This window comes from Lepisma saccharinum, chromosome 3 (genome assembly GCF_977018435.1).
Source record: "Lepisma saccharinum chromosome 3, izLepSacc3.1, whole genome shotgun sequence".
Taxonomy (NCBI): domain Eukaryota; kingdom Metazoa; phylum Arthropoda; class Insecta; order Zygentoma; family Lepismatidae; genus Lepisma; species Lepisma saccharinum.
In genome coordinates, this window is record NC_139231.1 from 38,057,262 (window position 1) to 38,081,974 (window position 24,713).

Genomic DNA, 24,713 nt, shown 5'->3' on the forward strand with positions numbered 1-24,713 from the left:
AAAGTCAAAAATAGCGCGAGGGCGAGGGGTCGCTTATTGGACAAGACTTAAACAACCTTTTGGTCTTCTTACGTCAGACTAAATGCTTTCGTTGACACGTTAGGCTTTTAGGTTTAGTTGTCTTAGGATATATACACTGCAATTTTCGGGGCTTTACCGTTTTTGACCAAAAATGTAGTATTTACTATTTAGTCAAGCCTAACCCAACAATGAAGGCATTTCGCATTTACGTCAGAAGACGACCAAAAAGTTGTTTGGGTTTCGTGCGATCAGTTATACTCTAGAACAAGAGGGTGTTCGAGGGGACACGCGCGATTGACTTTGTTACGTGTCATTGTCTCCATACTTGTTAGTTTGTTTTGAAGTGCGTGGCTGGGGATTGAAATATATTTGGCGTGGTGATACGTTGAATGGAGTGAGGTGGATTGTGTATTGGAAGGAGTGTAGTTGTTGCTGTGTGAGAAGTTAACATTTGCATAGAATAGAATCGAATCGCTTTGATTTAGCGATAAACTTTCGAATAGTTATATAAGAATTATCTTGTAATCAAGGGGTCTTTTGTTCGATTACTGATACATAGGGGAAAGTGGGGGAATTGCGACCACCTAAGGGAGATTTTAAAAATCTCAAAAACTGTACGCAGTGAAACAAAAAGAAAATGTTGGCCTGAAAAAGCAATGTTTGTAGTACATCTCTGCGTATTACTTTGCTCCCTGTCGTTAATAGTTATATCATGGGTTATATCTGTAAACGTCAAAAAGTAACAATGTGCGTGTGAGCGCAATTGCCCTATTGGTAGGGTAATGGCACTCAGTAATCATCCTAACAGTAAATCAATACCATTTTTGTACTATACAGAAACTATATCTTTAAGTACTTATATTTATTAAAAGTCAACCCCACATGTGCCGCCTTTTGTTTGGTGCCTCGTAGTACTGAATTCTAGATGTTCAGCACAGGTTACTCTTCAATAACACCCTCCGTAACGACTACAGAGGGGTGAGTGCCATTGCCCGCTGAGCGCCATTCCCCCACCTTCCCCTACTCATTTTAGCAGGCAGAGATTTGTATTTTTAACTGTAGGTTCAGGATCCAGTTCCAATAATATAGTCAATTTGACAGTGGTGGGACCAGGAAAGAGTTGACAAGAGGGAAGAGGTAAAATTGAGGATAGAATATTTTCTGAATTCTGAGATACCACTAAATATGAGTACAATACCATACGAAAATCTTAAATTAAAATGATCGCCCCCTACACACACACACACACTCCTTGGTGCTGTCACTGTTATCTGAACATAAAGCAAATTAACTTTGTCAGTAATCTACCGGCAAAATTTGATAATTTTCCCAGTATTATCTCTAGGAACCAAAGCGTGTAGTGTCTCATAAGGTTTAGATAAGTCCACTTTGCATAATTTTGGTCAATCCCCAGGAAAATTATGCACGAGCCGCGCCTGCTACAAGGAGTCACGCCTAAAATAATATGCAATACCCATGTGAAGTAAGGTGTTGGACATTGCGTAAGGTCTCCTACAGGCCTTGAAGCCTGCCAGGTTTTTCTCTATCCAGTAGTCGCAGGAGAACTAAGTAGTCTCGTGAAACCCATTTTAGCTGCTTCAATCCAATGCGAGCTCCACTTTCAGTGTTGTCAATGGAAATTAAATTTCACTATGCATGGACACATTTTTTTTTTTTTTTTTTTTTTTTGCAGGGACCCTGAGGGTGTATAACTGTTAGATTTTGTAACTCTTCAAATTTACGTTTTCCATAAGAATGTTTCATTATTGTGCCAAACTGATGACCAAATATCCTCCAAATATTTTTGAGGGTCATGAAATATAGGCTATGGTTAGAGGCAGTTTTCACTTCCGTGACGTAGGATGTTTGAAGGCGTATTTCTCAAGAATCAAAACAAATATCGCCTAGATATTTTGCTCACCTCATTTTTGTGTAATAATCCGTAAAATGAATGGATTTAAAATTTTAAAACTTTTTTATGTCGTAGTGGAAAAGTCCAGTACGTCAGAAGGCGAAGGGCGGAGCTTGATCAGAAAGTTGTTTGGGTTTTGTGCGATCAGTTGTACCCTCAATCGCATGCAGAGGTAGGTAGGTAGTCTGTGTCGTGAGCAGAGGCGAAAGCGCAGACTGAGGGTCTCAATTATCGCACAGCAGTTGAGCAACTTCGGTTCTGACGTCACGGGATAAAGCTTTTTAATTTTAGGCTAAATTCCCACGTTGTTAGGTTAGGCTAGCTATGCTTAGTTATCTTAGCCTAAATAATAATTTTTCGTTCTATTTATGCTAATGGAGTCTAACCTAACCTCTTAGGCACTTCTCGTCTGACTTCAGAACACAAGGTAGCAAGACTGTTGTGCGAAGAGGAAGACCCTGACACCGTGGCCGCGGAGGAGACCGACCGAGGAGCTATGAGTCTATGAGACTGTGTGCGACCATGAAACAGCCTTGCACGTAGATGTTGTTTTGGTAAACTTTTCGCTTTTACTTTCTGTGTATACAGCAATTTTGATGTATTTTGCAGGTGACACCATGAAATAAGCATTAGAATTCTCATTTCCTAATAGATTTCATAGTACACGAATGTTTCGGGTGTTCACTTTTGTAACTAATAGCACGGTAGTTGGTTTGTCTAGTACTGTTATCGCAACCACTGAGGAGGTAAAGTCTATGGTGTAACAGAAGCTAGAATGACGTCGTTCTTCCAGATGCTATTGTTGACGCAAGTAGTTAAAATAATGATGTTCAAATAGTGGGCCTAGTCATGTTTCACGACAAAAGGAATCTTTTTCTTCGCTGTAAATAGTTAATGATATCTGTTGTGTACCTGTGACGCATATTGAAAAATCGTTTCCTTGTGTTAGAAGTTGTCTGTTAGAATCGAATTATGGCGGAGCAGTTTACAAGAAATTTTTTAAAAGTTGTAGTTGCACAAATTTCCCAGACAGTTGGGTTTCATGGTATGCAGTCAAAAACCATGGATGTGATGGTCGATATTTTACACAGATATCTAGAAGAAGTAACAAAAATGACCCATCGATATTCAGAACAGTGTGGTCGTACAATCCCAATTCTTGATGATTTAGAGATGGCTTTCCGAGATCTTGGAATTAATATTCAAGATATAGTGCAATATGTACAAGATTTTGAATCAGTTCCTTGTGCTGTAGCTGTACCAAAGTTTCCTATAACAAATGAGTCCCATTTGAATTTTTTGAAACCTGACAACTTAGAATTGATGCAACGACCCATACATGTCCATGAGCATCTTCCACCTATGCATTTAGAAGTGGAAGAGCAAAGAAATCTGTGTTCAAAATCACCAAATACTCCATTGTCCAGTCCTAACACAAGTATATCCAAGAGACCTGGTGAGCCAAAGTTATTGAAGAATTCACCACAAGAACGATCCAGGTCATTGAAGGCAAGAGTACAACCACTGAGAGAAATCCATAGTGTGATGATGACAACTTCAGGATTTCTATCTCCTGCGAGAGAGGGAAAGTTACCTGAGGCTCACATTCATTTGCAATCTGACTCCAGATCCAATTCTCCTCAGCCTCCATCCTATCCTAGGTCTCCTCCAGAAGTTAAAGGTGGAAAGAAAGCAAAGAAAGTAGTGGTTAAGAAAAGTTTAATTGGTGTTAAGAAAACCAAAAACATGAAGAAGGTGATGAGTTTAAGTAAGAAAAAATCTTTGAAGAAAGATTCAGCAAAGAAGAAGAAATGTAGTTGCTTCAATAGAGTTTTTAGAAGTAAACCATTAAAATCAGAACCCCCAACTGATAATTGAACATTTCTCTCAACATCACATGACATATACTTTGTGAAAGACATTCAACCACATGATAGTTGTAGGAGAGTTTTGATCCTTTTTCTTTGGATAGTGCACATCTAAATTTATGTAAAACTAACTTTCCGAAAAGGATAGTGTTCTATATGCCTTATCAGACTGGCGTATGGTAGCCACAAGTGATAAATAAGCAAACTGTTCTTATAAATCATAGATCGAGATTGTAAATGTCATACAATTTAATTTGCCTGTTTGATTCCAAACTAGGGTTTAGTCACCTAGAAATAAAGACTCTTTTTGTACAACTTTTGCTTCAATTTCATGTAGAAATAGCAAAACCTGAAATGGCATACTCGACTCCTTTTGTATTGCTTGTAAGCATTAGTATAATAGTTACTGGAAAGATTATATGTGTATCTTATTTTTAAGACCCAAAATCCAAATATGAGGCACATAGTTCATAAGAATGAGACAGTCGAGAAAAATATTTTTACTGCCTTATGTCTTATGATTAGCTTTCACTATCCAAGCTTCACTTTAAGAACAGGCCTGTGCTACATAACCATGGCCAGTGGCGTGCCCGAGGGGGGGGGGGTGTTGGTGGGGATTATAACCCCCTTTGGCCCAGAATTCCTAAAAAAAAAGAAAGTCAAAGGTCGGAAAATATGACAAAATGAGGGCTGACTGCCAAGAAAAAGTATACATAACCCCTCCCTTAATGATGAAAAACCTTAAAATGATCTAAGATCAATTACTTACGTGTGTGAGTACGATTTGTTGATCAAAACAACATTTCAGAGGTCCAAGACTGCCTCCTTCTTCAGGTTAATGCGTATTATGGGTATGGTACCGTAACCTTTAACCTGTATCCTCAACTAACACTTTCTTAACGTGACACCATGTTTGGTGCCTAAGAATATGCATTAACCTGAAGAAGGAGGCAGTCTTGACCTCTGAAACTTTTTGATCGACAAATTGTGCTCACACACGTAAGTAATTGATCTTAGATCTTTTTAAAGTTCTTCATTATTTAGCTGTGAGTAACACGCACATCACAATATGTTATAACCTATCCCTTTTGAAAATCTTGGGCACGCCACTGACCATGGCCAATGCCATCTTTGTTTTCTTCCCCATATATATAATTTTGGTTATTTACACACAGTTTCAGCAAGCAGAATAATGAAACCTGTAATAACTGTTACATTGAGGCATTTATGAATTTGGAACCATAAAGAACATGTGCATGGCATTTGAAAGAAGGTAGTGATTGCTGTTACAACTGTTTCAAGCATTCCCATTGGCTAGTAGCTTTTTGGGGGTAGTAAATAAGCTGTGGTAGTAAGGTTAGGCAAGTTGGGTTTGGTTCTCAGCAATACCGACCTTGAAAGAAAAGAATAGGATGTCAGTTGAAAGTTAAACTGCAAGTCTTGAGTGCTGATATTGACAACACACATGGGCATCCGGAAGGGAGGCTGAGCCCCCCCCCCCCCATGAAAACGAAAGTCAACCAAAAATTACATATTTCACACATATAATTTAATTTCAGCCACAATAATGTGTTTTAATTATTGCAGGAACATGATAAATTCAAATTTAAGCAATATTTTTTGAGGGATGAACACTATTATTGGGGAAAATATGCCAAGTTGCCCCCCCATCCTTGGAAAAAAATACCTTCCTTGCCCCTCCCTGGAAAAAATCCTGCGGACGTCCATGACAACACACAGGCAAACACAATTCGCTCTCTCGATCAAGAACCCCCAGGTGACCTCTCGTCACCTGGGGACTGCTGGCATTTCTGATTACACAGCATTTTTTTCCGGCTCGTGACACAGTAATAAATAAATTATACAGCCCATTGCCCCAGTTTTCTTAGGAAAGAAAGGGGATTTCAAATAATAATGATGCATATCCCCAAACTCCTCTCTCAATGGCCTTGCTTCTTTATTTCAAAATTCTTGGTCATGTTATTGATACAATAAAATACATGCTATAACTTACAGCTTCCCGCATACAATTTGAAATATCCATGTTTGTGTTGGTAAATTCGCAACACTCGAAACGAAAGAGAACACTCACTTCAACCATGTGTTCTTCCCACACAAACTTTGAAAAGCTCCTAAACTAACAGAATAGTGATACCAACTTCATAAAAATTATTGTTCACGGGAGATTAATAGAACTGACTTGAAGCTTAAAATGAAATTAATCTTTGGAAACATAGGTCATTACAACAGGAAGAAAGTGAACTGGTTCATTTTTTAATAATCTATCATATTAATAAAAATAGTAGGGAGACCGGGTAATTAGAACATGGGGTTATTGGAACATGTTAATGTAGAATAATTTAAAACGAAAAGACTGGTGTAATAACATTTCATACCTATGTACCTACACTAAACCTACATGCAGAAAATTTGTTATTGGAAAAACTACACAAAAGTAAGTTTTATTTGACTTTTATTATACACCTGCAAAAAATGATGTGACCCATGCTTGGTGTTTCTCTGCTTCTGCATATACTGGATGTGAATGAAAGAACCCTTGCAAAATTTTCTTCACCCCTATAATAAAACATAAGGGCACACATCTTTTCATGTGAGTTTGGTTGTCTATGGGCAATTTGCCTGGTTTTTATAAGCAAAGTTCTTATTACCCCAAGAATTTCTGCAAAGGGGTTATTAGAACATTGCGTAATTTGCTTGATTTCGCTTGGGTATACTAGATTGTACATGTAACTATTAGAAGTTTTTTCTTTACTACATTGTAGAATGGCCTGTAACCTTTCAAATAAATCATAGAACACTGATTTTCATTCACACATGTTTGCTTCACAGCTGGGAAATTGAACTTTATGAAAAAAGACGTTAACTTGGGATTTTATTTAAACAAGCATTGATAACTCCAGAAGAAGTAGAGCTATTGTGTTCAAATTTGCAGGGTAAATGGGACATTTATATATGATGTTCTTATTACCCCAACAGCAATCTAAAGCTATTCAGTTGAAATTTCTAACTTATGTTCCATTAACCCCAGATGGGGTAATTGGAACAATTTTATGGTGTCATGACAATTTTTTTTTTTTTTTTGGAGGAGTATTTGCAATGCAGGTATGGTCATTATTTTTTTCAAAAATATACAAAAGATGTCCTTTTAAATGGTAGAAATTTTTAAAAAATCCATCAGTAACTTTCTGAGTAATTTACAGTGGAACTTCTACAGGCTGTTTCCTGTTCTAATTACCCCGGTCTCCCTACTTCAAGTTTTATAGCATTTAGGACTTGACATTTTTGCTATTTGCAGGACTCGGATGAGAGTCCTACATCCAAGTTTCATCCAAAAACCATCAGTTCATTGAATTTGTTTATATGGAAACTTACACTAAGTATCATGTAAATTGGTAGCCTAGTTGTCAAAACTGGCGTAATTTGAGATGGTTGAGGTAGATACCAGCCAGCTCTGCAAATTCCAATGTCCCCCTGTGCTGGGGACACTATGTTTGTTTTAATCCCTGAAGGTCAACAACATATTGACACGTTTCACAAATCGTGAAACTTAAAAGTTTGTCTTCATGTCATTTGGAACGGTTATAATAGCTAATTTATTTCAATAATTCTGTGTTTAATAAAGCAAATGTTCATCTTCGAGATTATGTTAACACTTATATGCAGTCTATTTGGCTCTGCTATTTTCGAGAAGCCAAAAAGCAATGTTTTTATTAGTTGGTTGGGGACCTTACCTGCACCAGCATTTTGCCTTTCACCATGTTATGAGTCTTCGGGTTAGTTGGTTTCCTGTGTAGCGTGGCAGCAAGCAGAGGGTCTGGTGCTTGCCAACCGGCTACTGAGGGAGTTTGGCTGCCATAAAATTTTGCAAAATCTACTGCAATAGAAACTAAATAGGGCAATCAACTTTAAATAACAGTTTATAGTGCAAAGCACTGTTGGCACTATATCTTCGCCATTGTATTTTACAGATGCCTTGCTGGTGAATGCATTGTTTTAAATTCATTTTGTGGCAGATAGACTCATCAGTTTACAGTTCAAAGTGGGATCCCAACCACTATTTGGCTTCACAGGTGATCGAACCCAGGACTATGGACGTCAGCAGGAACTTTTTCCAGGGAGTAGCAAGCAAGGTAAATTTTTCCATACGAAAGGGGGGTGGGGGTGGATGCACGCAGCGATGTCTGTTGAACTGTGGATTAGGTGTTGACATGTTCCATGTACATCTTTACTCCGTTCAATAAATCACTATAAAATCGGTTTCACAGTGCGAATTGATAGTGATAATGGATTTTTAAAACAGAGGCAAAAAGCTACAGAATTTCAGAGACCGATGGTTTGCAAAACTATAAAAAGCACTTTTTTGTTCTCACGACGATAAAAATTGAAGTCATACTTGAAAAAAAAATTGGTTAGCACAATTGAACAAGCTAAATTTTGATGTAACTCATTTTTATGTAGGTCTACTGGTCAATTTTTAATTTAAGTCCAAACTGTAGTATCTATATATTTTTTTCCGACAATAGTACACACCCCCATGGCTTCATGGGGGTGATCTATGTTCAACAAAGAGCCTGAGCAAAATTTGATAGTTCAGTCATACATTACGAGAGTTAGGAGGGGAATCTAAATTGTCTTACAATCCTCCCTTTAAATTGTAGGTTCAGTCTCAATTACACAATGTGAACATAAAGGAAATATAAACAAACTGTATGGAACCTTGAGAAATGAGATACTTACTTGGGTTGTAAATAAAGTAGTGGCAACACTGTCAGGAAAAGGCAATGACAACGTGCATGTGCTATCAGTCGGTGAGCAATGTCAGTTAGGGCCCATGTCGGTGTGTGGAGTGCCAAAAGTAGTCTGTACATCGAGTGCTGTGGTGTATGTACGACATTGAAATGAGCACCATTTTCTGTACTGCTCTAAAACATGTTTACAAAGGTAGAACAGTGATTGTGGATCAAAATCCAGGTTTGGTCATGGCAAAAAAGCACAAGAATGTGATCAAAATTTGCACGAAGCCTGAAGCAACAATAAGTTGCCTTACCTGATTGTTGCACAATGGTGACAATATCGGGAACCCAGCATGATGCAATTTTCCTCATGTTGAGATTGTTCTCCCGGATGCATCGCAACCTCCTAAAGAAATTCACTTACGCATTATGCAACCATCAGGCAAGGCAACTTATTGTTGCTTCAGGCTTCGTGCAAATTTTGATCACATTCTTGTGCTTTTTTGCCATGATCAAACCTGGATTTTGATCCACAATCACTGTTCTACCTTTGTAAACATGTTTTAGAGCAGTACAGAAAATGGTGTTCATTTCAACGTCGTACATACACCACAGCATCCGCTGTACCGACCACTTTTGGCACTCCACACATCGACATGGACCCAAACTGACATTGCTCACTGCCTGATAGCACATGCACGGTGCCATTACCTTTTCCTGACAGTGTTGCCACTACTTTATTTACAACCCATGTATGCACAAGTCCAACTCTTAACTTACTCGGCAATGGAAGCATCAAAGTAAATTCTTCAAAGCAATTATCTTGGCCACTGATAAACAATAACATGAAATTTCAGCACTTGAAGTTTGGTTTATATCCTGTATTGTATCAAAGGAAAGATTCAACTCCCAATTGCAGGATGCTGCTTTTTTTAATAGGCTTGTTATTCTTAACATTCTTACATTTACAGTAGGTTAGGTTTTATTACTTTAGAATTTGCAATCTTTCTTTCCACTCCTTTGTATGTGCAGAATATTGTTTTTAACAATGTGGAGTGGGATCCGAACATGATAAATTTCACATCATACTTTTTGGTGAGCAAATTTCTTAAAAATTAATAGTTTCCACATCTTATAAATGCTGGAATTACATCCCGTAACCTTGAAATTTTATTTAAGTCTAAATTTTTATATTTCAAACTCTTTCCTTCTGTGTACATCTTGCAGAAACCATCCCAGCACATGGAAGTTGGACCAAACAAAATACCAGTACGTATATTTCTAATGTTCCCTACTAAAAATTTATTTCTTGCTATTTCAGGTGTTAAATTAATTTCACACAATCCATAGTATTTAAATATTTTATTGAGAGTATTACAAATGTAATGGAGAGAAGGGGAAATATATCTTGGCATAGGAGTGGAGAACATTCACGTGACCAATATGAAGGAAGTAAAAATGAAGATATGGTGAAACGAAAAGAAGAACACAGAAAACATAAACGTTCCCATTCAGAATCTTATTACAAAAGTGATGGGAGACGAAGTAGAGACCATAGTGATGAAAGACGCAAATACAGAAGAGTGGATTATGAATCAAGCAAAGATCCAAAAACAGTTGAAAGTTATGTGCATAGTGATAGTGGTGAGGAAGAGGATTTTACCTTCGAACGTTACAAGTATGAACTAAATAAAATGTTCTTTGGTTATGATAGTGTCATTAGGGCCGGTTCGCAGGAACATGAAGATTTTTGGAAATTTCTAAGGAAATATGAATTAGTACAGAAGAAGGCAGGAGATAAGCAAAAGTCAGCAGAAGAATGTAAGTGCACTTGTTTTATACTTATTTTGAATGATTATTAATTTCTGCATGTTGTGTTGCATGAAAGAATAATCATTGCTTATAATTGTGTTGAAAAGTGGACATTGAAATGTACCATGTAACATATCAGGTTATTGAAAATTTACTGAAACTTTGAGGTTCAACCAGGGTTCAAACCTGAGTCCTTGGCATTCATTGCCAATTCTCTACCACTGAGCTTCCCTGTGTTCACATCAGATTTCACTGCTATGAGGAGGCACGCTGCTGATTGTATAATGAATTCATGAGTTATATAGTAGTATAATAATTGCATTTAGAATACTAGAAATTAATGTGGAAATAAATTTGAAGTCCAGAAAAAGTAATTTGTTGTTTTAGAGATGTAGAAATTTTGAGAAACTGTTAATAAGTTGTACAAGTGACTGCACTTGTAAGTCTCTAGTGTCGTACGCATTCTTTTCATGTGGAAAATGTATACATGTGCAGGAAATGAAGGAATGTATTGGACTACTAACAATGAAACAATGACAGCCTACTTAAAATATATGAATAGTAACCCTGTAGACATGTAGAAGCATAATTCTAAACTAAGAGAACTAGACATAACCTGCCTAACCTACTCATGTAAGCATGTAGGAAGGGAATGGGAAAATCATTCTGCACGTAAATGATCAGAAAACATGTTCAGTGTTTCTTTATGAACATCTATGGAACATGATTTATATGTAAAATGGATGTGTACCATGATGATTTTTCCATGATACAGCATTACTACAGGGTCTTTCTTTCTCCTTTGTGTGCCTGACGGCGGCACGCTTGGGGGCCGCCTGGACACCAACTCCCTTCAAATCGCATGCGATATCTCCGCTATGGAAACAGCTAGCTTCGAAATGACTTCAAGTTCTCAGAATTATAGTTACAATTACATTCAAAATAAGCACGTTAACTGTCACGGGGGATGTTGGAAATATTGTCCTCGTGCATCCACTCGTTTTTGGCATGGTTTTAGGAAATTTGTGGGCTGATCCCGGAGATTTGTTTTAAATTTTATGTAATAATAGGCTAAGAATTGCCATATAAGCCTTTTCTTGTTCCTTGGCAAGATAATGTAGGCGTTTATGTTTAAAAACCATCTCTTAACATTTCTGAGTGGTATTCATTCATTGATTGATTGAGTGGGTGTTTTAAGTCCACTTAATGCACAGTAAGGCTAATCGGGACTGGACCTACAGTTTAAAGTTGGATCCGAACCACTGTGCGTCCACCGGGTATGGAACCCCTTTATCACAATCCGCCGATGTTACCACTACACCATCGGGGAGGCACAAAAGTTGTAAAGGAGAGAATGCATTGGCCTCCTGTGAGATTATTGGCACCTAATTAAATCAATATTGATTACAGCCTGCAAAAAAATTGGATCCACAAATTTTCTTGCTCGTTTCGCTTCACTCGCAATATATCATAGTTCTTTGTAATGCATTGTAAATTACCAGAACCACTATGTGCCTGAGTGAGTGGTACTCATGTTTCACAGGTATAGTGTTCTTTTGTGACTGTTTTAGTCACAAGTGCTTCTTTCGAAGATAACTGCTTTTTTTAAGTGCCTAATCCATGAAAATTATGAAAAATGTTCAGCACGTTTAGTTTGATTTTATTTTATTTATTTTAGTTCGCTTTTTGTGCCGCTTTTGGCTAATTTGCGAAGATGGAGATGAGTGATATGATGAAATTGATGATTGAACACTCGCAAACATCCATGCCCAGGCCAGGAATCGAACCTGGGACCCCTGGTGTCGTAGGGCGATGTGCAGAATGATTAGTACCTATTTTGTATTTTGTTCTTATTTGCCTGCTTATTTTGCGAGTTTTTAGAGCCTATCAATCCTCATCCTGTTTATAAGCCCTTATTTAACATCCCTTAGATTTGTAATAGTGATAACCGTGGATGGTGTAAATAATATAGGACACTGAAAAGTCTCATATAAAAATTATGTAACATTTTGAAAAGAGTTAGTAATTAAATTTGCGAGAATTCTTTGTCTATAATGATGAAAAGTTTTCTTACTCGCAAACTTTATTACTGCCCTTTGGGCGACTGATGGCAGCATGCTTCGTGGCCGCCCAGATAGCTGCTCCCGTCAAATCGTGTGTGATATCTCTGCTATGGAAACTGTTCGAAATGACTTCAAGTTTTCAGAATTACAGTTACAAATACAATCAAATTAAGCACGTACCTTGTCAGGTTGTTGGAAATGTTGTCCTTGTGCATCCACAAGTTTTTGACATGTTTTTCGGAAATATCCTTTACACGCAACAGTTCAGCTTCTGAAATTGCTAGAGTTTCTCTCCTGGTATTTTCCTTCAGTTCTTCTAATGTGTGAAGGTTTGTTGAATAAGACTTTATTTTACAATTTCCCCCAAAGATAAACATTTTACTACTGCTAACTGATAAGTCGGGGTGACAAAAGAGGAAAAGTAGAAGAAGCCATGTTAGTTTAGAGATTGAGATGTCGCGGGTTCGAGTCACAAGATGAGCGCCAAACACTTACACCCATGTAGCCATGCACACTGAATCGGTTGATTTTGCCAAGTTTGGCGGGAAACTGGGAAATGGCACAACATGCGATAAAAATTGCATTGCATTGCAGAAATGCGAGATTGTTAAAGAAAGTTAAATTTAAACAAGGCTGCAAATCTGAAACTTAGAATGTACAACAATAGAACAAAAGCTCTTTCTTATTGACGAAATAGGACAGATGAAGGAAGACACTTCTTGTGATCAAAATGTGATAAAAGTATTGTAGGATAGTGAGTTATTTTAAAAGAAAATTAAATTTCGAAAAGGCTAGATATCCCTTTTCATAACGAGTTCAACAATGAACGAAAGGTCCCATCGTTGCTGGGAAAGGAGAGATAAAAGTCACAGTGTGTGATCAAAATGTGATAAAAATGTTGCAGGATAGTGGTTTTTTTTTCCCAAAGAAAATTAAATTTTGAAAAGATTACATATCCTTTTTGCAAAACAAGTTCAACAATGGATGATAGGTCCCATTGTTGCTGGGAAACGAGAGAGAAAGTCACAATTTTTTTATCAAAATGCGATAAAAGAATAGTTTGTTTTTTAAAATACAATTAAATTTAGATAAAAAGGCTAGATATCCTTATGCAAAATGATTTCAACAATGGAAGTAAGTTTCCATTGTTCCCTGTAAATGGAACCTTGCTTCGTTAGAGAAGAATATTAAACGTGGATCAATTATTCCACCACTAACATTCCCCATAGTCCTCCTCCGTAGCCGAGCAGGTTAAGGCGTTCACTCGTCTTGAGATCGTTCGCTGCGGGACGGCGTAGGTTCGAATCCGGCTCTGGTCGGAATTTATTCGGCCTACGTATAGGGCCGGTGGCAACCCACCATCGTGAGGAAATTGGGGAGCTCCGAATGAGTGAGCGGTAACTCGGTCGAGAAGACCTACAACGGCTGGGGGTTCGACGGGCTGACCACCCGTCACCCCAATACTGGTCTAAGATCTCCACGCTATAACAGGTGACGGAGGAACAGTGTGGGACGGAGACCAGCAGTCGGTAGGTAAGCCAAGGTTCTCAAGGGCTGTCGCGCTATGGGTTATAACATTCCCCATAATTCATTTACAGAAATGTAACAGACTCTCGTTCTCAATTTCTTCAAAAGGTTTCGCACCGTATTTCGGTGTGGAACAGGCACACCTGGGAATTCTGTTGAAAATTGTCTACGAACCTCCCTTCAATAATTTGTAATCGGATACGAATCGTACATAAAAAAGTTTTGTTGTATTGATTGATTGAGTTTGTGTTTTAAGTCCACTTTATACACAGTAAGGCTAATTGGGACTGGACCTACAGCTTAAAGTGGGATCCGAACCATTATGCGCTTCCACCGGGAATCGAACCCGGGACCCCTTGATTACAAGGCGAGGACAGTCAGATGCACAAAGGGGAAAGAAAGACCCTGTATTTACATGGGGCTCCTGCTGACATGAAAATCTTGGAAAAGTTTTTTTTCTTTCTTTCTTTCAATATTGATCTTGGAAATTATGTTAAAGTATCCAGAAAAGATAGAGAATTTGTTTTTTTTAAAATGAATGTGAACTTGTTACACGTTTTGAGTATGTTAGGATTGTTCTTAGTATGTGAAATGAATGCTTTCGATAGCGGTAGCTAAAGAGCAAATTCACTTGCAAGAAAGTTATTACACAATCAGGAACATGAACCATATTTGCAAATAATTTATATGCTTCTTCTTCATATGAGAAAATACAGCTTGCAGAACATCTAAGCATAATCTTTTTTATCAGTTAATTAATTACTCTGAAGGTGGTTTATTGAGTAAAATTGCTTTTAATCTGTTTCTGACTTTTAAACTGTTTCTGAACTTTGTATGGAATGTTAAAGTGGGAAAATAGTTTTAGTTTCAATCAGGGATAGCTCAGAAACAGAAACATATATGAAGTAACCACTATGTGTAGCATGTTACTCTAACCACTTTGCCCAAGGTTGCCATATTTCTAATTTGCCAGTACAGATTACACACTGAAAAGGAATGAGAACCAGCTTTCTAACACACAACTGTGATATATTTCACATATTAGGGCCTCCCGATGGTGTAGTGGTAACATTGTTGCCGTGTAATCAAGGGTCCCTGGTTTGATACCCAGTGGGGCACATTGCACAGTGGTTTGGATCTCACTTTAAAATGGAAGCTCAGTCCCGATTAGCCTATCTGCACATAAAGTGGACTTAAAACAACAATTCGAATTCAAATTGATGCAGGGTTTGAAAAAAACAGTTTTTTTTTAAAATCCAACCCACCTGGACACAGGTGGATTTAATTGTGTTTTTTTTCTCAGGTTTAATTGGGATTTTCGGGTTTAATTCGGTTTTGTCGAGCTTTTATAAATAAAATGAGAATACATGCACTATAATTCACATTTGTAATTGCCGCTCAACCTATCCACTACACTTCTCTCCCCGGCACACCAACTAACAGACCACAACAAACTGCTAAACCATAGTAATGTTTATTTTTTATCCTTTATTCTCTTATGATTTCCTGGTTACCTCTGTGCCTCTGTGGATAGCAAGTTTGTATGTTAGAATTGATATTAGCAGATGTTGTATCAATAATGGATACATTATGATATAAGATATATTACGACTTTTGTCAGAAGCATCAAGAGTTTAATTGCAGTTACAAGCATAATAAAATAGCGATAGTATATATAGTATTCCTCAATAGTAGATCGAAAGAAACTGACTTCAGATCTGAGTTCAGTGACATTTATTTATTAGAATATACAGGTATTGGACAAAATAATGGAAACACCTGTGGAAGTCGGAACATCATGTATTAATACGGTGTTGGGCCACCTTTAGCATGCAAAACAACTTGGATTCGGGACGGAATAGACCGATACAAGTCCTGAATGGTGGTGAGTGGAATTTGAAGCCATTCTTCATGCAACACAGTCTCCAGCTCAGGTAGAGACGAAGGAGGTGGAAATCGACGCCGAACCCTGGATTCCAAAACAGCCCACAGAGGCTCGATGAAATTCAGGTCTGGGGACTGGGTGGGCCAGGGAAGATGTTGAACCTCATCAGCATGCTCTGGAAACCATTGTTGAACAGTGCCAGCAGTATGAATGGGGGCATTATCATCCTGGAAGATGACATTCTGGTTTGGAAATAACTTTTGCACCATTAGGTGGAGCTGGTTATCCAAGAGTTCTCTATACACTGCTTATGAGACCCGACTGTGTAATGTGACAAGGGGGCTGCCGAATACCATGATATAATGCCCCAGACCATAATAGAGCCGCCACCATGTTTGACAGTCGGGCGGTGACAGTCCACATCGCATGCTGCCGAGGGTGTTCGCCATACAAACATGCGTCCAGTAGTGGGGAAGAGGGTAAAGGTTGACTAGTCTGACCAAATGACATGTTTCCAGTCCTCCAACGTCCAAGTTTTGTGGTCATTGCATCATGCACGTCACCTTCGAACACTCGTCTCAGTTATTAGGGACTTGGCAATAGCAACACGCCCATGGATACCCATTTGATGCAGTTCTCGCCTCACTGTTTTGCATGACACGGGGTGTTTAGGTGCTGATTAAGTTCTGTAGTCACTTTGGAGGCCATTGTTTTCTTCTGCAACGTCACAATACGCTTCAAGGCCCGGCGGTCCCTTTCCTGCAGCTTCGTATTTCAGCCACTAGTATGCTTAGCAGACCCTGTTTCACCGTGCACTGTGTATGCGGTCATGACTTTTGAGACCGTGCCTCGTGTTACACCGCATAACTTCGCTGTTTTGCACACAGATGCTCAAGTGAAACGGGCACCAACAATTCGACCTCTTTCAAACTCCGTCAGGTCAGCTATACTGGTCACTCACTACACCTGAACAACGTGCACTACCACACTGCCTCACTCTACTGTCAGTGCACAGTCCATATTACCTGCAACAAACAAGAGAAGGTTGACTTCTGCCGTGCTCAGTATTACCAGGCACATTGAAAATATGTCCCAATTCTGACTCGTGTTTCCATTATTTTGTCCAATACCTGTATTTCATATGGTGACTGAAAGCAACATATTTTCATTTGTGTAGCTTTCTTTAACAATTCATGCCAGCACCTCAACAATAGTAGTTACAGAGAAACTGACTTCAGATCTGAGTCAGTGACTTTTATTTACAACTTTACTTACAGCTTACATCTACAACTTAATATAGGCCTATGTAATTTCTTAATAAAGATTAAACGTTTGTATTGGTGTACTGAGCTCTCATATTTCGTTCTACTTCATATCAATGTTACAAGTGTTGTGCATTTTAGATAGGAAAATTAATCTCTAGTTATAATGACGGTTGTGATCACATTCTAAGAATCTAAAACACAATCTCCATTAGTATACACCTCCATGACATTCCTTCATTTCAGAAATCATTGAAATACCAAAGTTAATGAACAGAATGTCTGGCAACCTTAACTCGGCCTCTAAGACTGGTATTACATAACATAGTCAGTTATAATTGTTATAATAATACTGACAATAAAAAAGTTAATATGGCTGTGTAAGAGTAAATTTAGAGCCAAAATTACCATAAATTGGGCATTTGTGAAAAATTTTAGGGAGTGTTGAGGGAATTTTTGGAAGCAGCTTAGAGGTGTGTTGATAAATCATTGATGAAAGTAACACTCAGATACTGTGTATGGTCTCATAATGGACTGTAACTTAAAATTATTAGACAACTTTAAAAACAAAATTTGAGTAAAGCTTTGTCAGTAATAATTTAAATCTAATTTGCTCAGTGGATTTCAACATAGAAATTTTGACTAAAGTATAAATGAATTTCAAGGAAGAAAGAAGTGAATTTATCACAAGACTTCTTAAAAATAGTTTAACTTGATTCATTTTGCTTTAGAGAAAAAAAACATTTCTCTGTGTGTTAATAGTTTTGGAGTGCGAGTTTGTGGTGTAATATTAATTTTTTTCACAGGTGCAGAAGCTGTAAGTGAAATATTCGGTGTGCCGAAAGTGTATGATAAAAGACATTTGATAAGTTTCTCTGTGAATTTTCCTAAAATGAAGGATCTTTTGGCACGGATCCCCCCAAGAGACAGGGAGAGTGGAAGGTGGATCTCTGAAAAGAGGATTACTGAATTCCAAAAGGTGTTATGGATCTACATAGATTTCATGCAGAAAGAAAAGTTTGCAAAACTGAAGAAGCTACGAGAAAGTCAGGCTAATTTACCAGTTGCCCAATACAGGTATGATTCATTACACCAGGACAATAATTGTATCCATCTGTCTCATGCTGGGAAGACTATTTCATTTTCATTATCTGTTATAAAGTTTTTATTATGGTGGCATCAATATGAGTTTCATATTGTATAGTAGTGATGGACTGCTAGTGGAAATTTAGGGCCTCCCTGACGATGTAGTAGTAACTTGCTTGTAATTAAGAGGTCCAAGATTTAATCTCTGGTGGAGGCACATTGTACAGTGATTCAAATCTCATTTTAAACTGTAAATACAGGGTCCGGCAGAGGAGTTAGATGGTTTTGAAATGTGAAAAACCACTTAATTTTCAAAGGAACAGAAATGTATTACTACAGAAATACAGGTTATTGTGTGCGATTTTTATTTACCACGACAGTTCTTGTAAAAAAAAAAATGATGCCTTAACTTTACTTCTATACACATTCGAAGGCCTTTTTCCTTTCCTTTTAAATAACCTACGTAAATCTTGAGTCAGCACTTTGTCCCTTTGAACAATTGAAATAAATTCAAATCAACAATCGGTGATCCAGTGAGAAGTTGGTGGCCTGCTTAACTGTTTGTCAGCCCAGTAAGCATGGAGCCCTGGAATGTGCAACATCGAGTGTTTGTGGTGGAAGGATTCTTCAAGACTGGAGAATCTGTATTGAAAACGCAGAGTCTTTTTCGACGTCATTTTTGTGTGGTACACCATGGGTGTGTACCAAGCTGCAACACTATCCTCAGGTGGGTGTAGAATTTCAGATTGACAGCATCAGCTATGAATAGGTCACCATGTGGCCATGTTCGAACCGTAAGAACACCAGAAAACATAGGACGAGAAAGAGAAGCTATCGTTAGGAGCCCAAGACGGTATGCCTGCCAGCATGCTGTAGCGTTGGGGATTTCAGATCGCTCTGTACGACGAATGTTACATCTGGATCTAAAATTTCACCCTTACAAGATTATTCTTGTGCAGGAGCTGCATGATGATGACTTTGTCAATCGTAAAAGATTTGCTGAACGGATGCTCCAAATGTCCGAGGAAACTATTATTCTTATGAGTGACGAGGCACATTTTCATTTAAATTTAAATGGATCTGTAAACAAGCAAAACTTTAGATATTGGTCAAACGAAAACCCGCAGGAGCTTCATGAACGGCCGCTTCACAGTTCACGAGTGACGGTATGGTGCAGTGTAGCTGCATTTGGTGTCATCCGCCCGTATTTCTTCGAAGATGAAGATGGGGATTGTGTGACGGTGAACTCCGAATGCTATATCGCAATGATGAATACTACTTTTGTTTTACCAGAACTTCGTCGGCTTCTGCGTAGGCATAGGATAAATCAGCAAGACATTTGGTTCCAACAAGATGGAGCAACGGCTCACACATCTAGATCCTCTACGGCTGTTGTTCGTCAACTTTTTCCAGGACATGTCATTTCCACGTTTGGTGACATACCCTGGCCTCCTCGCTCACCAGACCTTACAATCGGTTATTTTTTCTGTGGAGATTCCTCAAATCCGAAGTGTTTGTGAATAAACCTTGCACATTAGACAACCTGAAGCTTGCAATTAGAGATGAAATTGCAAACATTGATGGTGAAATATTGCAACCTGCCGTCCGCAACTTCTGGGAGAGGCTTCTAATGTGTGTGTACACGTAAATGGAAGTCACTTGAAGGACATCATTTTTAAGTCATAAAGAATTGTCATGGCAGTTGGCATACAATAACCTGTAGTTCTGTAGTAATACATTTATGTACCTTTCAAATTAGGTGTGTTATTCATATGCCAAACCATCTAACTCCTCTGCCGGACCCTGTACAATCCTGATTAGCCTATTTGAGCATAAATGAGACTTTACAGCAGACTATGATTAAGTTTTGGTGTAAGATTTTGTTGATGTAGGATTTGAACTTGACTTAAACGTTTCTGTACCAGTGCCATTTGGCAACATGTGATGTAGGGCCAAATCTGGAAACTTATTCATTAGAAAAGTCAAATGTCAAAACAAAAATATGCTTTTCTGGTACCACATGTCTTTATAAAGATGAAATGTATGGTCAACATAGCTTTTCAAGCATAGCTCACATGGGAGAGGGTGGGAAAGTTTAGAGGGTTCTTAGAAAACCTGAGGCAAAAGGTTTGCAGGATGGCCACGACGACAATGGAATGACAATATTAAGATTGACCTGAAGGAAATTTGTAAGGATGGGCAAGAGTGGATTGATCTTGTCCAAGTTAGGGAAATGTAGAAGACATTTTGCTGCAGAAACACATGGGGACATCCTGGGTTCAAATTGCAGCCTAGGCATTCATCATATCATCACTCATCTCCATCTTCACAATTAGCCAAAAGTGGCAGAAAAGCGAAGGAAAATAAACCAAATCAATTAATTAATCAGTGTTGTTATACCAATAAATCTTTAGGTTTAGGAATGTCCTTCAGTTTGTTAGTTTTTCAAAACCTAGTGATGCATCACACTTAAAATATGACATTGTTGTCCTAAGGGTTAGGAATCCCGAATTCATAACCAGACCATATCATTGTGGGTACTTGTTCATTTCATCTTATTTCCAGCCATGTCATTGCAATTAACTTATAGATGCTGATAGCCACCAAAAATAAACAAAATACAATAAAGTTACACAAGTTACTTTAGTCAAAGGAATACGGAAAAAAATATCAAATTAAAATACATGACACACTAAAAATTAGTCATGTTTTGTGACTTATAATTGCTAGTTTCGAACACAGTATTTATACCAATAAAGGCCTACCATATTAAATGTAGGAGAAGAAATGGCTTGATGGGTATTGTGATGCACAGCAGGGAGGGAAGAGAGGGATAGCATGTGCATTAGGGTGTTTCATTTTGTAAGGCAAAAAATAAAATGTAAAATTTTTGCCGACTTTGCTTACGCCCCGAGTCTCAGTGATGTAAAAGATATATATGCCAAATTTCAAGAAGATTGGATAATATTTAGAGGTTGCACACTTTGATCAGTTTTGTAAAAGTAGGCAAAAAAATACGATTTTTCAATGTTAATTACTTTTATTGGAAAAACTAGAAATCACAAACTTAAAATAATATTAAAACTAGACACTAAGATTAATAGGTAGTATGATAGGCAAAACATGTGTTATATGAAATCCCTTCTTTTGTTTGCTTGGTGACGACTTTTCTGTGATGCTAGACTACCCTCAACAAGAATTGTTTTTCTTGTTCGTCCCTGACCGATTCGTTAAACTCTTTTATCAGAGCAATTCCTCTTTCTGCAGTATCATTGACCATCTTAAGAGCGTTCACATGGCTTCTTAGAGAAATCACTGCAGTATTCTATCACATCGTGAATCCCTATTTTGTTCTGTCCCTTTCATTCAAAAAAATATGCTCACTCCCCTTTACAGCATTGCCTCTTTAATAAAAAAAATGAAACTAAAAAAAGGGGCCAGTTTCACCTAGAATTTTCTCACACACATGTAGTTTTAATGATTATATATTGTGCATTTTTGTTACTGGTTTTATGAATACAACAGTTTATTTCATGTATCATGCAGATTCTTCAGAAATGTTTGTAATTTTATATTGAAATGGTAGATTTTATATTTCCGGCATTTGTAAAAAATTCACATCGCTTGATCCTGGTGCTGGTATCAGTTAGAGTACCAAAGTTTGTTTTAAGCCTACTTTACACACAGGCAGGCTAATCGCGACAGGACATACAGTTTAAAATTTAATCCGAATTACTGTATGCCCCCAAAAGTATCAAACTTGAGTCCCCATGTTTACAAGGCAACAGCATTATCATTACATTATCAGGGAGTCCCATGATAGGTAGAATTCCAATCCTAAAATTTGCAAATTTTGCTGAGCCTTCTCAGCATTTTATTCCTATTAGTTTATTGTCAAAAGTTCCAATTTTGATTTCCAATTGGATGTGTAGCACTTAAAACTTCAGATCTAGCCCTTATTAAAATATAGAATAACTAGAATACTTTTTGTAAAATGTTTGTAAACATTGCTGCAGGACATGATTTTACATTCCCAAATTTTACATTTTGTTGCATTTTATATTTAAAATTCAGAGTCCCAATAAAGGAATTATTGTATGAAATTTTCCTGGAATTTACAATCCTGTTCTATAAATTATTGAACCATGAGCTTCTGAAAAAGGTTTAATTGAGTTTCCAGTGAATTTGTGACTCAAATTACATCATTGTTAAGAGGAGAAGACTTATTTATTAAATTATGAATTTGTTTATTTGAGTAACTATTAACAGTTTTAGTGTTCCCTTGGTAGAACATGCACTGAAAAAGGTACAGTAAAATACAGCACAGTAAAACACCAAACTACATATGTAGCTAATGCTTCATTGTATTCTTGTGAACATGGTCAAAGTAATTAATGTTTTTCCTTTTATTTGGTTCAAAGTTAAAAATAAACTGAGATTTCACTTCACCACTGCTTGCCATCTGGTTATATCTCTCTCAACAGTAATTATGTTTTCAAGATTGACATATTAAAATTAAACTAAATCAGCTTTGTTATGAATAGCTTCTGCCACTGAGTTACCAAGTCAACCTCTGACGTCTCCACAATTTCCACGGGGTCAATCCATATCAAATGGTCCAAAATAAAAAAAAAAAACAATAATTGGTTGCTCAACCATTTTTTTTTAGGGCTTAGCCGATACCCTTGTATGGGTATTGGTTGATATTTTTGCACTGATACTAGTCGATACCATTGTCTTTGAGTCGCTAGAAGCGTGTCCAAAACCAAAATTGGTTCCTTTTCAAAGGTTCGTTCAGCTTTTCCAACTTACCTTTGGTTTTGAAACAAGAAAATAGTCGTGCATTTGTTAAGTGAACCTGTACTGAAGTTTCCGTGAACAGCAAGTACGTGACACAAAGATCCTTACGCAGATAAGACTGGCGGTCAAGTATCTTGCAAATCAAGGGAAACTTGAAATTATCCCCATAAGAGTTCCTTCGAAGTCTACCAGGCGTTGTTCCCACAGAGCGGTCTCGTGTAACAATAATGTCAATAAGGTCCGGGGCCAACAAGGCACATGGTGTATTGTGGACATCTCTCTCCTTAGAGACCTCCTGCAGTCAAAACAGTCATCGCCCGCGTGGTGGACGTGTCTCGGACATAGTACGTAACATATCCAACTTTAGACTTTTGTTTGTCCCGACCTGGATAACTGGGTTCAGGTGTTTCGACACAGGGACGCTGCAGGGGAATAATGTTATTTGAACGACAGATGATGGCAGGTACTTTCTGGAATGTGTAGTGTGCATGTAGTTTGGATTTTCCTCCATTTTTTTTTTTTTTTTTTTTTGTTTGAAATAATTTGCCGAAAGTATTCTCTTTGTTAAAGGACAAAGACTAGATTGGTTTTACATTACAGCTTTACTGTCAGTTTTAGACGTGTCCGGCCGGAGCTGGTGAATCGCCAATTATTCTTGTGTTCAAGGATAATTTAAAGTTAATTTGAGAACATTGTTCCCTTAATTTTAGAGGAGGTTGAAGAGGCATGATCTCATTTTTCAACATTCGAGTAGGGGGGGGGGGGGGTACGACGACATGATTATCTCGCTCTTAGCTTCTTGTAATATTTCTCTCATATTTGAAACATCTGATTGATTTTCACTGATCTAAGAAAGACTAAAATTGAGATGCATAGTTGCAACAGAGCACACACACAGATATAATAGCCTTTGTTTTAAATTGGAATTATACAAGTATCAGTATTGGCATCGGTGTCAGTTCAAAGTGATATCGGCTCAGCCCTAATTTTGATTTTTTTGATTTTTTTTTTCTAAAACTTTAATTCATTTGAAAGTGGTGGCCATTTTTGTTTCATGACTTTCAGCTTTTTTGGCCTTTGCAGACAGGTGATAATTATGATTACTCATGTAACAAAAATGATAGAAAGCTGCAGTGAAAACCATTGTTTTGAGTACATTTCAAGCTACATTTTATGTTCTGTACGTTTTTTTAGTAGGGAAGTAATGCAATAATAATAAATATAATAACGTTATATAAAGTTTTAGCAGAAAATATTTGAGCTCTGTTACTGGTTTCCTCTTTGAGTTATAGCTCTTTGAAAATGCTCGGTTTTATTTTTTTAAAAATTAGGGCCCCAATATTTCTGATGGGGTAACCTATTAAAAATGTGACATAGATAGAGTATATAATGTGATCCATAATTAGTTGTTGTGGGAATTACTCACTGATTTCAATTCAAAATGTATTCTAAAATACAAAAACTTTTCGTTGAGGAGACATCCTATAGCCAGTACGAGGGAGTAAAATAGGAGGTCGCAATTTATAATTTTATCTTTTTAAGTAGGAAGGGTTCTTTTAGCCTGAGATGGTTTTATACCATGTTTTTAACAACAATGAAGGCCTTGGAAGTTTCAAAGGGTTTTAGTATGGATTCCAGTTTTTCCTATATTAATAACCAAACCTATATTCTTGTTCCTGGAATTTTGGGAGAAAAGAATTGACGTGGCTATGGTGTATTTTGG

The 24,713-nt window shown here is 37.5% G+C and overlaps 1 protein-coding gene across 2 annotated transcripts in view; it reads left to right on the forward strand.

Moving 5' to 3' along the window:
* Positions 1–2,405: 2,405 nt before the first annotated feature.
* The window catches only part of LOC145984985 (putative ATP-dependent RNA helicase DHX34), a 149,326-nt gene continuing 127,018 nt past the window's right edge, over positions 2,406–24,713 (forward strand). Inside the window, exons 1-4 of one of the 2 annotated variants that reach the window (XM_083118464.1) lie at positions 2,411–2,487; positions 7,791–7,952; positions 9,877–10,376; positions 17,911–18,181. In XM_083118464.1, the coding sequence (XP_082974590.1) occupies positions 9,941–10,376; positions 17,911–18,181 (707 nt within the window). In that variant the 5' untranslated portion in view covers positions 2,411–2,487; positions 7,791–7,952; positions 9,877–9,940. Of the gene's footprint in view, positions 2,488–7,790; positions 7,953–9,876; positions 10,377–17,910; positions 18,182–24,713 lie in introns of both variants that reach the window. The other variant, XM_083118463.1, reaches the window with a different exon arrangement.